The sequence below is a fragment of the Apis cerana genome, linkage group LG3 (assembly GCF_029169275.1).
Source record: "Apis cerana isolate GH-2021 linkage group LG3, AcerK_1.0, whole genome shotgun sequence".
Taxonomy (NCBI): Eukaryota; Metazoa; Arthropoda; class Insecta; order Hymenoptera; family Apidae; genus Apis; species Apis cerana.
Window position 1 is genome coordinate 8,268,425 of NC_083854.1, and position 16,949 is coordinate 8,285,373.

Sequence of the window (16,949 nt, forward strand, 5' to 3'; positions counted from 1 at the left end):
CATCTCAAGAGGGCCGAACAAACTCGCAACTATGTATTTGGGTACCCAGAATGAACTATGAAATACATTGTAATATATAATATATATATTTCTATTATTAAATTGTATCTCAATTTTCTTTTTTATATACATGCTATTAGCAGTATTAATTTTTATAATCATATGATACAAGTAGTACTTGCAGTGATAACATATATTTTTGTTTCATATATTTATTATATTTTAAATTTAATTAATTCTAATGTTTTCTCGAGAGGAGAACGGGGCTCCATAGCGTTCTAGTTTCAGACCTGAACCAACCCAGCCAACTGCTCTTCTTATTTGTACAAAACCGGCAACGTCGCACCAGACCGGCGTAACAACGAACCCCTTTTCACGGATTACTTTTTTCCACTCTCTATCCGATAGACTCCATTTGGAAAACTACCTGCCACAACTTGCGCCGCCCATGGGTATAAACTCTCTTCGAATCATATATGCTTCTTTGCTTTTGCACTTGATATTTTATACTTTCCTCTCTTTCTTTCTTTCTTCTTTGTTCAATGATCTTTTCGTTCTTATTCTCTTGAAATATCGTATTGATTGTTAAGTCTATAAACGCGATTATTTTTTCTATAGATATCGTTTCGTTTAAGAATAAATATCAATAAATGTTGCAAAAAGTCAAATCTTTTTATTTCAAGATGCAAATTAATGATCGAAAGAATAAGAATTGATGTTTCAAATCATTTCAATTATTGATAGAGCAAAAAAAAGATGCATAAATATCACAGTTATCATTTCTTTTATATATTTTATTTTTTATAAAAATTAAATTTTAATACAACATGTTATTTTTCAATTCTATGGAATTTTTTGGCAGTACAATGTTTTAACAAGGAAAGGAGATAACAACTTTAAAAGTGAATAAAAATTTATTTACTCCTGATGTGTTATAATATTCCCCACAATGTTCATGACAAATGTTCATATCGTTGTTCATAATGTGCGCGTTATCTGTCGAAAACTCTTGTGTATAACAGGAAAATCATTGACAACACTCATTTGAGACATAATTAAAATGCGTAGTATATATAGTTATTTCCAAATGATCGAAATTTTTTTATAGAAACTTGTTGCATTGCAAAATATTGAATAAATGTATCTGGTGTATTTAATAATAGTTTCTTGAAATATAAATGCATAAAAAGAGACAAATAGTAAAATATATATATATTTATCATTCGTGTACTTTTACGCTAAAAAAAAATTTCATTCGTCTTTTAATATTATTTTTTTTTTTTTTGACTGAAGTTGGCACTATCAATGGCGAAAAATAATCGAATATTAACACTGATCGATCGATACCAACAAATATGATGATATAATAATGATCAACAAAATCCCTCGAATTCATATTTCAATGATCATTAAGATTATTATTATTATTATTATTAAAATAATATATATTAAATATTTTTTCTACAAATATAAATATATATTTGTAAATATAAAAGTATACATGTGTATACTTCTAATAATATTTATATTAAAATTAATGTACTCAAAATCTAAGAGAAATCATTCTAGAAATTGCACAATTGATTTATAATAGAATTGATAAAAAAAATTTAAATTTAATTAAATATTAAATTTTTTAAAATAAAAATGTGACTGTTAAATTAAATAAAGAATTTTTTAATATTATCTGAAAAAATATTTATTATTTTAAAAAATGCTGATTATTGTAGAAAAAAAATTTTTTTAATAATTTCATCAAAGTTTATATCTCGATAAATAAATTTCATAATTCATAATAACTAGAAAAAAAAAGAATTTATATCAAATTATATTAAAATATTAAAGTATTAAAATTATATTACAGTTCTTCATATCCAATTTTTTTTTTTATTAAGACATTGAAGTCTTTACAGGGAATCGATTGATCAATGCTGATACCTTACTGATCGATCTTTGCAAATTGCATTAAGGTTGATCATTATGCTTTAAAACAATGAAATATTTATTAAAAAAAGAAATAAATAAATTTTTTTCTTTTCGATAAAAACACTAAATCAAGCGTAAATGCATTTGCTGATCAATTCTTTAAAATAACAAATACTAATGTATACACACGCACACACACATATGTATATATATATATATATATATATATACATATATATATATATCATAATTTTATAAGTTTTAATAAAAGAGTTGTTAAATCGCTTATACAAATTTTGCATTTTTATAATTTTCTAATTAAATATAATTCATCGTGATTTCTTTTCTATTCCTCACATTATTATTGTTATCGATCATTAGAACAATATTTTTAGAACAAGCTTAAAATTAAAAAAGTATTCTGCATAAAAATTAATTTTCAGATAATCGCATATCTATATTCACAAAAAGGATGTGAAAGAATTTTAGATATTTTTTAATAATCAATTTCATTAACCGTTATACAATTAATCCAGTCAGAATCAAATATTATGAGGCAGTATCGAAATTATTCTTATTCTTCTTATTTTAATAGACGAAAGAAACATGTTCGATTTCTCTGGCGAAATATCTGAAAAGACGAGAAACTAAGCCTTTTCTTACAGTAATAAATTATTGAGCTTGTGCCATTAAGCATTGCTTTAGCGTATTTCTATGATTTGTTTTAAAATTAGATAAATTGCTATGGAATGACTTTTCAGAATATTTTCATTTTCATGAAAGAAAGAGAAAAATATGTTAAAAGCGACACGATACATTGACTCTTTTTTTTTTTTTTTTGATTTATTGAAAAATATCAAATTGCTATAGAGAATTCTGAATTTTTAAGATATTAGAAAAAATTTTTTTTTAATTTTTTTATATAATTTAATTTATTTAAACTTTTTAAAAAAAGTGATCATTTAAAATGATTATAAAAAATGTTAAAAATATTTATTAAGATTAAATTTATAATTTTTTAACTATAACATATATTATAAAATTTAAATATTTCAAAAAAAGTAAAAAAAAAATTATATTTTTGTTATCGACAAACTTTTTTATATTTACAATTTAAAATTTTTATATAAATTATCTTAGAATAGTTAGATATTGCAATATTATAATATATATAAAATATTATTCATTAGAATACAGTATGTAATATTCATTTGAATTCCCATAACAAATCGATACATATATTTAAATACAAAAAATTGCAACAAAATAATCTCCAATTATGATTTTCAAATTATGATTCAAATTATTAAATAGCTATAAAGCAAGTGAAAATATGAATTTCAGTGAGTGCCTACGATAAAATAAAAAAAATGTTTGTTTGCTAATTTTAAATTGCAGAGTAAAGATCATTCGTGTTGTAAAAGTTTAATTACCGAACCTTCCCTTTTCATAAATGAACTCAATTAATAAGATTTTACAATGTTGCAAAAGATATGTACATGCATTTTTTTCGATCAAACGTGCATGAAAGCAAAACTTTATTATTTTAAGAGAATTCTTGGTGATGCTTTCACAATCAATATTCACAATTTTGATACCAATTATTCGTGATAAAACAGAATTATTTACAGTATAATTTAGGCCAAAGCGAAAAATTATGAACGTTTAACCCTTAACGTTCCAATAAATAAATAGATTAATTAATATTTAGCTAAAAAAAAATTTTAGATCAAAGATAAAATTAAAATTGATTTAACAATAAGATTGTATAATAACAAAATTGTAATTTATATTTTTATACAATCTTATTCTCTGAATTAATGAAAAATTAAGATTAATATTTTATTAAATACTTTCTATTACTTATAATCTATATTTATATGTAAAAAATATATGACATTTAAAATGATTTAAAATTAAAAATTTATCTATAACGATTATTATAATATGAAATACATTTATAAATTTTTATTTATAATATTAATATTAAATATTGCTTCTTTTACAAATCATCATTTTTCTATCTCTTTATGAGTAATAAAATTTTCTTTTAAATTCATATCTATTTATAATTATAAATACTTTATAATTATCTTTAAAAACTTGTTTTTTATTTATTTTGAAAGAAAAGAATAATTCGAAAAAAATATTTATATAAAAAATTCTAGCTAACATATTCTGATAATAATTCTGGTAATAAAATGATTTATTTGCACTTTTATAAAAACAGTTTTCACTTTCATATATTTTTTTATCAATAATCTTTTAAAGATATACTAATGAGTATAAACAAATAGTCTTATTGCATTAGACAAACGAAAGAAATTAAAAAAAAAAACTAGTGATAAAATTATTTATCACATGATATTTATTGCAATTTATTGCATAATAAAAATGTTCATTTTAATATCGGTCAGCTGTTCCTTTTATCTTAAAAATAAATAAATTCCGATCATTTACTTTTAACTCTTGAACTGTCTCGAAACATATATTTCAAACAAACATTTTCAGGAACAAGAATGGATCGTTAAGGGTTTGATCAAGCTAGAAAAAACCGAAAAGTGAACAAAAATTAAAAAAAAAAAATGAAAAAAAAAGCACTTTGAGATTCTGATCTGCGCAACTACTTACGTTGGAAGTAATTATCACATCCTAGGAAGTCGCTATAAGGAACGAGTTATCCGGGCTATTTAAGTTTTACAAGAGTACTCCCGATTATCTCGTTCGGTTTCACTTTCACTTTCATTAATCTGCAATTAGTAAATTAATTTAAAAAACATTGATAATTGCTTTTTTTATCAACAGTTTCTTTTAGATCCAATTAACAAAATAAATTTTTGTTCATTTTCCCTTTCTTAATAATCAAAATTTTTAATGAATTTTGTTATTTTTATATATGTTTGTGTATGTGTTATGTTGCTTTTAAGAAAATTCTTTGCTTTATAGTTGAACTGTTTGAATCAATCTCGTGTCGTTTCTTCATTTCAAAAACGTATAATAAATACGCAAATATTCGCAACAAGAATACTGATGAATCCAGAGTATTTGGTATACTCATATATTTTATCATTTTACATGTCTGTATTTTGTTGTTGTTGTTATTGTTGTTTTAGTTTTTCTGTAGAATTCTACAATCAGAGTAATATACTACTGCGACCCATTAATGAGACTCTAAGTATACCGTCGTATCAGGAAAAATTTTTTGTTGATTCTTTTCATTTTTTTTCTCTCATTCTTTTCTTCGCAAAAGACAGTCATAACTTATTGATTTTCCCAACGACGGATTTCATTCTATTCAATATACAATTCCTTAAATGGAATTACATTTGGTTTAAATTACAAAAAATACACAGAATGCGTAATACGTATAAAAACATGTCGTTTATGCGTCACATAATTATATTTAATCTATAGTACTTGTCGATTGTGAACAGACTTCGAAATGTGTATTATTAATCATAAAAATTAATAGGATGAATCGATAATGGCTTCCAGTTCAATAGAAGTTCAAGATAAAGTAATAAAAATCACAAATATAGTATTATCACTATGTGATTATCAGAATAAAGCATTTATAAGAAAGATTGAGATATTTAAATATCATTTTGTTTATACGTTAAAAGAGCATATTTGCAAATATTTCGAAGTCTATTTGCAGTAATCGATTCGGGTCAGATAGTTTTATATTAAGTTATTAATGACCACCAGATCATACCTAGTTAATCGCTACTATGCTGTTAATATATCACGAGCTATAGTGATATTATACGTTAACTAAAAACATAATATCGCTATTATCTCTATGTATTCTTGATTTATAATATTCTATGTGCGTTATAATTCGTCGTTTTCTACATCGAAAAGCATGATCATGAAACATAAAAAGTTCCATTTGCTTTAACAATGGAATACTTTTGTGTATGTTCAAAAGATAATTAGCTGCCTAATGTCTGGTATACATGAATTTCTATACCTCTGGTGAGTTCTGTGTAGACGCATTGATATGATCCTGTAAACAAATTCTGAGATCCCGCTCGTCCAATTCACTTTCAGTGTCAACACTGAAACTTCTTACATTTTGTCCACCATGACCTGTCCAACGTTGTTTCCAACTTTCTAGCCTCATGACCTGTAGCATACATTTAATGTGCAATCATGTTTATAAGTTTTAAGAATGATTTCTATGAAAATCTATATAGATTTTATACATCATCAATTTAGAAAGGAATGTGCTTTACATTTTCTTCTCTAAAAATATTTTGACACAGTTCAACTATTTTCTAATTTGTTAGACAACTGTAAATTATAGTTTTCTAAATTATTGTGTCAATGATTATTTTTAGGACAGTTTTTGTAAAATGATTAGCACTAGATACTAATTTTTAAAACTAATACATGGTAGAAAAAAATTGTGCAATTTTTATAATTATATATAGTGCTTATGAAAATTCTTCTCACATTTCTATTGTATTTAATTCTTCACTTAATTTTTTTAATAATAAAAATAAATAATAAAGTAATAAAAGTAATAAAGTAATAAAAATTGCCTAAAACCAAATAATGATTTTTAAAAGATGCAAGAAATGAATAAATATAAATGATCACAATGATTAACATGCATTTTATTCTAATATGTTCGATAATTCGTTAAAAAAATAGAACAAAAAATAGTAATAAGAAAAAATTATTGAATAATTTTCTTTATTATAATATTAAATAAATATATATTATAATACTGTATATATACTGTGTACTACTAATATACTGTATAATACTAAATTCTATTTAATTGTATATCGCTTATGTATCGTTTCTATAATATAAGATTAATTTTCAAATATTAAATAATCCTTAATATGCATTTCTAACTTACTGATTAGCATTAATTTTTCATTTTATATAAATCATATATAATAAAATATTATGCTGAAAATTATATGGAGAGCATGCATAATAAATTTTTTAACATTGTTTAAGCAACACGTTAAATAAACCATAAGATCATGAATATTCTTAAAGCATTTCCTGAATGTGCTTGGCATTTCTTTCTATCTTATTTACACCTGTGATAAAATAAATAAAGAAAATGAAAATGAAGCATGCAAATAGTGATGTGCAAGTTGCAAAGCATATACATACCAAATGAGAATCAAACTGAGTGCTCTGCTACATGTACAATTGTAAGACAGCACAAGAAATCGAGGTAATGGGGGAACAAATGTGTAGGTATCAAAGAAAAGTCCAAAGACATTAGAATATCAAAATTCAAAAATAAGAACATTTGTTATTCTAATGTTTTTCTGAATCTCATAGCACTTGATTGTAGATTGAGATGAATTGTCCTGTAATTTAATATAGTATTTATAATATTTCATAAAATATATATACAGAACTATGTATATAAAAAGAAAATACAATTTTCTGATACACGTTGACATCATGCTAAGTACATGAAATGGAAGAAAATAATGCTTACGGATGGATAAAGACTTACTCGAGCCAGCGCCAAGGCTCAGTCTCCGGGCTGGTGATTGGCGTAGGGAACTAAGGAGACAGAGATAACACAGCAATAGAGGGTTAGTTTTACAAGAGCATTAGTTTTTTTTGTGTTAGTGTTTGGTACCTTTACACAATAAGAATTCCGCTCATAATAGAAATCAAAATTCAATTATTTCATCTTTCTATACTAATGATGTTTTTATTTGATAATTTTTTGTTAATAGTACACATTATTATATTTTTTTAACGTCTAGTTAATGTAAAAAATTAATATTAAATTAAAGCGATATCTTTGAAGGTGTAAATAATATATTTTTCGTGTCTTTTTTTCTCTTTCTCTTCTTCTTTTTCTCTTTCTCTTTTCAATCAAACCAATTATTACTCCGTGCTGTGCTAGCTCTCAATGTCTAATAGAATGTTCTTGAAGCACAATTAGTATTACAAATGGCAAGCTTGATTTATTGTAAAATGATTTCAATAATATCTGTCTACACAAAACATTTCAAATATTAATGTCAAAACATTGAAAATTTGATACAATCATTATAATAAAATATTTATAATAAATTTTTTTTAATATTATATTTTATATAATTGATTTTTATAATTATTGTTTCATGAATTTAATTTATTGCAAATTTTCAATGTAGAATAAAATTATATAACAACACATAGATATTATCATTTGAAAAGATACTTTCTTATATTATGATGCCCTCAAAGATATGTCTTGGTTCGATACAATGATGATTATAATATTTTCACAAGTGCAAAAAATAATATTAAATGAGCGGATACCGTAATCACGATTAAATTTAAAAGCATTTGACATTTATTATTTATATTTTGCATTGCAGCATAAAACATAACAAGCCGTGAATGCATCTTCGAAGCTTTGACATATAAATAACTTCTTCTATGATTTAGAAAATTCACAATCATTAGGTGAATATATAAAATTAGAAATAGAAATAATTATAGATGCAATTTTGATGATGGAAACACGATGAATTCTTAATGTGTACAGGTACCTCTAAAGGAATATTATTTGTTTAATATGAAAAGTGTGAAACGACTATTCTCATCGATAATAGCAATTAATTATTAATTATAAATATAAAAAATATGTACCATTTTTTTAAATTCATTAATTTTACAAATTTTTAAAAATATTCATTGAAATATTATTATAATTATATTAATTAATGATATTAATGTGAATTTTTAAATAAAAATCAATAATTTTATTTCATTAATATTGATAAACTTTGTTTCAATATTAAATTGAACTTAGAAGAAGAAAAAAAATTCTGAAATAAAAATTATAATCAAATATTTTATAACACATGATTTTATCAATAAAAGAAAATTATTTATTAGCGTGACGATTAGCATTACATTGCAGTAAGAGGTGCAATTTGGTGCATAATTTTGTGAGTTATAATAACATGAAAGCATAAATTACATCTTTGCTTATGTTACATATTATTATGATAGATGTAATTTTGTACACCCAACAAATACAATTGAATTATATACATATGTTTCTTTAATATATCGTCCTTGTTAAAGGGAATTAGAATAGTTAGAATATTATTAATGATACATTAAAAATTTAATTCTTTGTGAGATATAAATAGTGCGATAGAAGGAACGATAGTAGTGTTAAATCCTCATTAATATAAATTTCAAAATGAAAAAAAGTGAGTGTGAAAATTTTTTACAGAATGGTGACAAAAAATGTGCATTATATCGCAAATGTATATGATTAAAAAAGATTATTGTTATAATGAATAATTGAAATTTAAAAATTATTCAAAAGTTTGAATTATCATTTTTATTAAAATTAATGATTTTATGTAGAAAAAATTTTATAAATATATCTAAAAAAACTATCATTTCTATGAAATTATAGTTTATTACATAATCAAGTAAAAAATATATTAAAAATTGCAATTAAGAAAACTCAAATGTATTAATGAATACGATATTTGTATAGAACTTATATAGTTTGATGATATATGAATATGCAGGAATTGATATGAAGAACCTATAATAGACTATCAATTTCTATCTTCAAATTATTCAAATGTACGATAAATCTTGACATACATTACGTAATTCTACAAGCTTCGAAATTTACTAAATTGCAATCTAATAGCAAATCGAATAAAAATTGTATTTTAAACTACTGTAATATGATCATATTTCTACAATTTTTATGAACTATCTCCATTATTTCTACCATCGATACTTTGAACGATTATATGATAATTAATATATGTCCAATAAAGAAATTTCAACTTTCGAGGAATCGAGGAAATTTAACGAAAACAATTGACGATCATAAACATATATAATTGTTATTATATTTGTGCATAATTGAAAGCATTCGTAAACTATATTTCCAATACTAAAAAATATGCTTCTTTAAGATTTCATGATTGATTTCATTTCATTACTAAACTTAATAATAATAATAACAAAAATATCATGAAAAAATTAATACATGCAATATATATAATATATTAAAGCTTTTGATAATTTTTTCTCCATGAAAAATAAAAATGTATCTACTTTTTAAAAAAATTTTTTTCATTCACCTCTTACTGCAATTTTTTTTTTTTTAATCAATGCTTTCATTAATGCAACATGATACACAATGAAGAATTTTCACTTACCTCAGCTTTTAATTCTGCAACTTTATCTTGTAATTCTCTGACTCTTTCACTATCATCCAAGTTATTTCTAAGTTCACCTTCGGCATGCATCTCTTCATTCTATAAGAAATAAAAATAATTAATATATATTGATAATATATTTATATTAAAATATCAAAAAAAAATTATACAAATAAGAAATAGTACTTTTAATTCAAGGAGAGATATTTTTTGTGTAAGTTCTGCTACTTGCTGCGCATGCTCTGCATCACGTATCCTAGCCATCATAGCTTCATCCTTCATCTTTGATTCTAAATCGGAATATTTATGTTGTTGCTCTCGTAATTTAGTAGTAAGTTCTTTCTCTCTTGCTAAGGCAGCTTCTAATTCATCCTTAATGAATTTTCCACCTTCGTCTTGTCGACGTAGTTGATTCGTAGCAACTTGCACTTGAGTCTCAAGCTCCATGACTTTAAGTCTAAGCTCCTTCACCTCGGTTAAAGCTTCCATTTCTCGAATTCTGGTTGTCATTAAATCTTCTTCATATTTTTGCACTTCATGTCCCCGATTCTCCCAAAATAGAAGTTTCTTCGGCGTAGAATCACTTGCGGGTTGCGTTTGGGCGGAACGATGTTCTTGCAAATGCCTTTGCCAGGCACTGCTTAATTCCATTACTCTTTGTCGAAGATCCTAACAAATTTCTTACATTATGATAAACATATATATATTTTAAAAAATATATAAAATAGAAAATAAAATAGAAAATTTTAAATGATACTTTTTAAATGTAGAAAATGTATGGATTTCTAAAAAAAAAAAAATTACCTTTAAAGAAAGATTAGCCTCTGCTTCTCTCAGTTTTACTGCAATCAATTCTTCTTGTAAATGAGCAACAGAATTATCCGGTGTTGTTTCTCTTAATGTTTTTTTATCTTCTTCTAATTCTTGTATTCTTGCTCTAAGTTCTCTTATCGTCGCTTCATTCTCTGCTTCATATAATCGAACCTTTACTAATTCTTCTTGTAAACATTGTATCATTTCTTCTTTTTGCGACAATGCTTCCTGTTTTAATAAAATTTCATCCAAAGAGGATTGCTTCGATGTTACATTTTCTTCTAGCAGAAGCGACAATGATCTCAATTCTTCATGAGCTTGTTCAAGTTGATGACTGGTTTCAAGATGAGTGTGTCGAAGTGCTGCTAATTCTCTTTGTACAACAAAAGCAGTTTCCTCCTCTTCTGCTCGGGAAACTTGACCTCTGACTAATCTATCTGCCAACTCCGCAGATTCAGCTTCCAGAAGTTCAGTTCTTTGTCTAAGTAACCTATTCTCGGCTCTAAGTCTACGGAGCTCAATCATCTCTTCTTGCTCTTTCATTTTCAACACGGTATAATCTTTCTCGAGTTTCTTCATTCTTTTTGGATTTATTTTCATACTATAAGCAAGATTCATGAGGCCATCGGGATCTTTCTCTGCTCTTCCAGGTAATTGTTTCTGAAAGAACTGCATACGAAAGAATCGATAAATATTAATCGAAACAAAAAAAGAACCAACATGTAAACAAAAAAAAAGCCACACGAAAATAAAATTCTTATTTAATTATTAAACCTATAATAATTGATTTTTTTTTTATAAATAAATAATAATAAATTCTTTTTCTAAATATACTTATTTACAGATGAGATGTAAAATTCTGATGATAAGAAATTACCTTCAACATGCCTTCCATGTCCAAGCTTAATAAATCTTCCTTGCCTAAATGTAACATGGCCAGTGCAACTTTGAAAATAATTTCCATGCCTTCAGATAGAAACACATCAAAAATGCGGCAGGCCAGCGATAGACTGAGCGTTGTAGTAAAAAGCGTAAGAAACCAAGACGATGCGTACATCGATGTATGAAAACCTTGAGCCGCAAAATGAGCGTGTAACTCGGGATGCGTGTCAGCAACTAAATGTTCTAGCTGATACATGCACACCCCTAATTCAGCCATACTCGGTTTGAACATGTCTCGCAAACGATACTCTTGCATAAGCGCTACCAGTACAGCGAAAGCTTCTTCTTCTGGCATTTGCTGTAACAAATTGATATACCTATTTAATTTTTATCAGCGTAATTCATCTCATTTTTCTCTTTTTTATCTTTTAAAATTATTGTTTTTATTCTTTTATATTTCCCTATTCAAACATTAAGTGTACCTGCATAAGAAGTAATCCTACAATAAATCCCGAACCTTGACAATATCCTACTTCACGATCATGAAGACTATACGCTTTCATAACGTTAAATAAACTCTCCTGACCAAGCCCATCTTTTTCTTTAAAAAAATCATGCTCAGGATACGTTCTGGCTATATCCCTTCTGATTATCCTTTCGCATGCGGATGTGGCCTTGATATGCTCAGCGAATTGCTTTTTCACAGGAGAATCATGAGCACCACTTAATAACTGCCAAACAATACCTCTGTAACGATGAATACGAATCAATTTTTCCTCAATTGAAATGCTTATTTCTTTTCTTTTATTTTGCTAATTATTTCATACTAATTTTTATTAAATTTAGGAATTTTAAAAATCATCCAAAATTACTGATAAGTTTGATAAATTTAATCTTTCTTCTAAAACGTTGATTACCTAAAATGATGAGGTATTCCTTGACGCACTAATTCTTTGACGAATTCTTTCCTCTTCTTCCAATGATAATCCCAATCAGCGACAATGTGACCCCATAGGGTCCATGTGTTCTCTTCACCATCAGCTGAATTGTGGCGTCGGGGTGCAGCATCGCCATTTCCTCCGCTGCCCCCCGACGCCACAGACACTTGAGATGTGTCAGAACCTTTCCTACTGTGATTGCTTTGGAGCGAGTTCAACGACTTTGCATCCGATTCGATAAGCCTGTTATTAATTATATCAAACTCTTTAACACAAGTACTTCTCCTTAACTCAAATATATTAAATATTTTTGAGTGGTAACATATGAGATGATTAGTTCGTGCTAACTGAAATGAAAAGCTCGTCTTTAATAATAACGAAAATATTTTTACAAACAATTTGTCAGAAAATTTAAATTTTAATTGAATGAAATTATATTCTTAGATTTAATTAGTTAAAAAAAAAAAACTAATTTCAATTTTGTTGAGACATATAATGGACAAATCTAATAAGTGTTATAAAATGTGAAATTCTTGTTTACTAACAAATGCCAGTTCTTTTCTTTTTTTATAAATGTTAAAAAGTTTTACAAAATATTAAAATTATTATTTTCATATGTTACAACCCAAGATTATAACAAGTATCCTTAATGCAAGAGTATATTCGTTCTTTAAAAAAAATGTAGTATCGTTTAATTTTCAAATATAAATGATGAGAAACACAAAATAGCAGAACTGCAAAATTAATAAAAAAACATACTATTCATAATAATTAAAAAATCTTTCTAATTCAAAATAGAATGAATTAAATATTGAGAATGAGAAAAGTTTATATGTGTAATATTATGAAATTTTCATTCATTAGCAATAATATCATATAAGATATTATACTTCAATTGTATATCAATTTCAATAAAACTTTATAGATAAAGAGAAAAGAAATATTTACACATGTTATTTCAATTACATAATTGAAGAAACATTAAACGATAAAACTTGTGCTTCACAGATTAGCTTGCCAAGTATATAAGATTTTATATTCTTCCATTGTATTCAATTTTTTTTTCTCACGAATAAAATTATATTTACAAAGTTTCACAGAAATTGATAAGTCTCTATACTATTTCCTATTTACAAATATATTCATCTCTCTCCATTATTATAATTAATATTTGGCTACAGTAAACTAAAACTATTGAGAAGCAAACAATCAATATAATTAATATTCATGAAATAGAATTTTATTAATTCTCTCCATTATTTACGATTTTCTTTTCAAATAAATGGATTCAATCATTAATAATTTATTTATTATTAATTAAAAATTCGTTTCATAAATATATCATTACATATATCATTCAAACTATTCCTTTTCTCATTCGCAATCATTTAATCTTATAATTATATTGAATCATGAATTAATATATATAATCGAACATAAAGCAGCAATATATATGTAATATCTAAAGCATAATTTGATTGCACATGCAATGTCAATAATGATGAATATTAGTCAGTACACGACGATTCACCTATTGGCTTCCTCCAGCTTAGCTAATAGAGCCAGTTCGTCGGTGGGTATTTCCTGCAACGAATTTATACTCTCTTCTTCAGATGAGATTGGCGATGTGTTTGGAAGTATTTTGCTTGCTTGATTGTTATTCTGACCGGTCTGATGTACTGTAGTGCATAAACACAATACACTCATCACCTGCGGTCCATAACGTGATAATCCTAATTGTCCAGCAGCCCGCTTCTCTTGACCCCTGCAAAACAATTATCGTTACATATCATGGCATATCGTGATGTAACTAAATTGATATTATGAACTTTTATAGTTTCGTGCTGGTTATAGGACTTCTTGATGCAAATTAATGCGAATAATATTATCAGAAATGTATATTGAAATTTCAAAATAATTAACTACAATTAGATTATTTCATAGCTGAAACATTAGATTAAAGAAAGGAATGCATTTATTAAATTTTTCATATAAAAATATAATACAAAGTATATTAAATAGGATATATATATATATATATATATATATATATATATTAAATAAAATTATTTTAATAATATTAATTTTTATTTATATTATTTTTCAAAGTTTCCAATTTTAAAAGTAAATTATTTATAATTACGATGAATGAGCGCTCGATACAAAGTGTATCGAGAGAAATTTTTAGAAATTTTTGAATTAGATAATATTTTTTATTCTATTAACATAAAAATCTGAAATCTTATGATAAGAATATATTAAAATTATAAAAAAAATATTAAAAAAAACTGTATACATAAAACTATCAATTTATTCATATTTTCTTACATAACAATTTACATTTTATTACGTATTGCTGTTGAAAAAAAAAGCATACGAAATATGATTATATTTTTTATTTCAATTTAATTATTTCCTCATGTAATTGAGGAAAGATCGCGATAACACATTTATATCTTTAAATCTTTTTAAAAAAATCTTTGTAAAAATTAATTAATGAAAAAAATAAAAAAAAAATATAAAAATTTTGTTAAAATTAAAAATTTTTTCAATATTAATTTATAATATATATTCTTTCATTAATTTCTCATTAAATAAAGTATAAGATCGATTCAAATGATAACAAATGGATCGATTTCCAATTAAAATTCGAATCCTTCTTTTTTTTTCTATGAATTTCATGGATAATTTTAATAAATATTCGTTATCTGTCGAATTCAGATCATCGAATTAATATTTCTTTTTTATGGCTAAAAAATTTAATTTTGAAGAAAAAAATTCTCATTTCAATCTGAATTAAAATTTTTGGAAGCAAGATAAAAATTCAAAAACTATATGTAAACTATATGTAATTTTTGTTTTATAAATATTTTTTAAAGATTTAAATATTTATTATTTATGTATAAAAATAAATATTTATGTTTAATTATTTATGTATAAAAAATTTTTGTAAATAATTTTTTATGTATAAAATAAAATATTTATGTAAGTAATTATTTATGTATAAAAAATATTGAAATACATGTTGTACATGATCTATATTAATTTTTTATAGTAGAACTTTTTTAGTAACTATTTAAGTGAACATTTGCTATTCAATATCGCCACATTAGATACAACATAGAAACATAGAAAACATAGAAACATAAAAAAAATATATATATATATAATTAATGATTAATTATTAATAATTCTCGATCTGGATGTTTGAAACTAAAGACAAAGTTCAAATTTATATTGTGAGTAGAGATCACACGATATTAAGATAAAAGAAACAATTTATAAACTTTATAATTATACTAAAGTCATAGTTAAAATTTAACTTCGATAAAAGTATCCAACCTCGTTTTATTTAATTATCCAATAGATCTTTAATATTGAAATTTTTCATTTTCTCAGGATACTCATTTTCTTTGCTATATTACGATATAATTGTAAATATTATCTTTATGATTTTTTTTTAATGATTAATTATATAACTTAATTATAGTATTAATTATATTAATTATATAACTTAAGTGTAGAATATTTAATGAATTATATCGATTTTTTCTAAATTTTTCTTAATATAATTTGTATAAAAATTGTGCAAAAGAAAGATAAAAGTTTCCATTTAATGATCTAAATGAAATAATATCTATTGCAGGATCAATATGACGAATATTATTCGATATTACAAGGCAAGAATAATCATATATTCTACCTTGATTTATTTCGTGTCCATCGCGCCGCCGCTGGTGCCAGCAAACCACGAAGAACCATCGAGAAATTTTCTCGTCACTCGCGTAACTTTCGATCGAAAATCGGATTCGAAATCAGCCTCCAGTCCTCTATTTGTTCAATTACTTTTGATTTCTCCGCAAAATGCTTGTCGCAGCGTACAATGTTTCAACAATTTTTCAACAAGCGAAATCGTTTTATTTATATCATTCAGTTGCATATTTTTCTACGAGTGTCTTTCGAGATTGATCACAAAAATTTATCGATTAAAATTTTAAAGCTTTATAAAAATTCGAAACATTTTTATACTGTTACATAAAAAATCTTTAAAAATCTGCAAAACTTGGATTTCGATAAAATTAGAAAATTGTCACAACATTAGAAATTAAACTTTCTTTTCCTCAATTACTTTCCATTCTGGATAAAATATGCATCTTAGAGGAAATCAGGAAAGAAATCTTGCAAAATGACTCACTGCGTCTAACGTTAA

The 16,949-nt window shown here is 24.9% G+C and overlaps 1 protein-coding gene across 8 annotated transcripts; it reads right to left on the minus strand.

Annotated features, from left to right (window-relative positions):
- Window positions 1–895: 895 nt before the first annotated feature.
- Window positions 896–16,583, minus strand: LOC107998223 (ecotropic viral integration site 5 ortholog). Of its 8 annotated transcripts, none has more exons than XR_001766146.3 (11): window positions 16,443–16,583; window positions 14,271–14,504; window positions 12,719–12,982; window positions 12,284–12,548; window positions 11,797–12,159; window positions 10,911–11,588; window positions 10,293–10,775; window positions 10,107–10,205; window positions 5,900–6,055; window positions 4,558–4,676; window positions 896–2,557 (listed from the first exon to the last, which is right to left on the minus strand). XR_001766146.3 is itself a non-coding variant. In XM_017057391.3 (10 exons), exons 1-10 carry the CDS (start codon window positions 16,499–16,501, stop codon window positions 4,617–4,619), a joined length of 2,661 nt encoding a protein of 886 aa, XP_016912880.2. In that variant the 5' UTR covers window positions 16,502–16,583; the 3' UTR covers window positions 896–4,616. The 8 variants fall into 8 exon arrangements, 6 of the variants coding, with proteins under 6 accessions (XP_016912880.2, XP_016912882.2, XP_016912883.2 ...); XR_001766147.3 differs by having other exon boundaries at window positions 896–4,470; XM_017057391.3 differs by having other exon boundaries at window positions 896–4,676.
- Window positions 16,584–16,949: the final 366 nt, after the last annotated feature.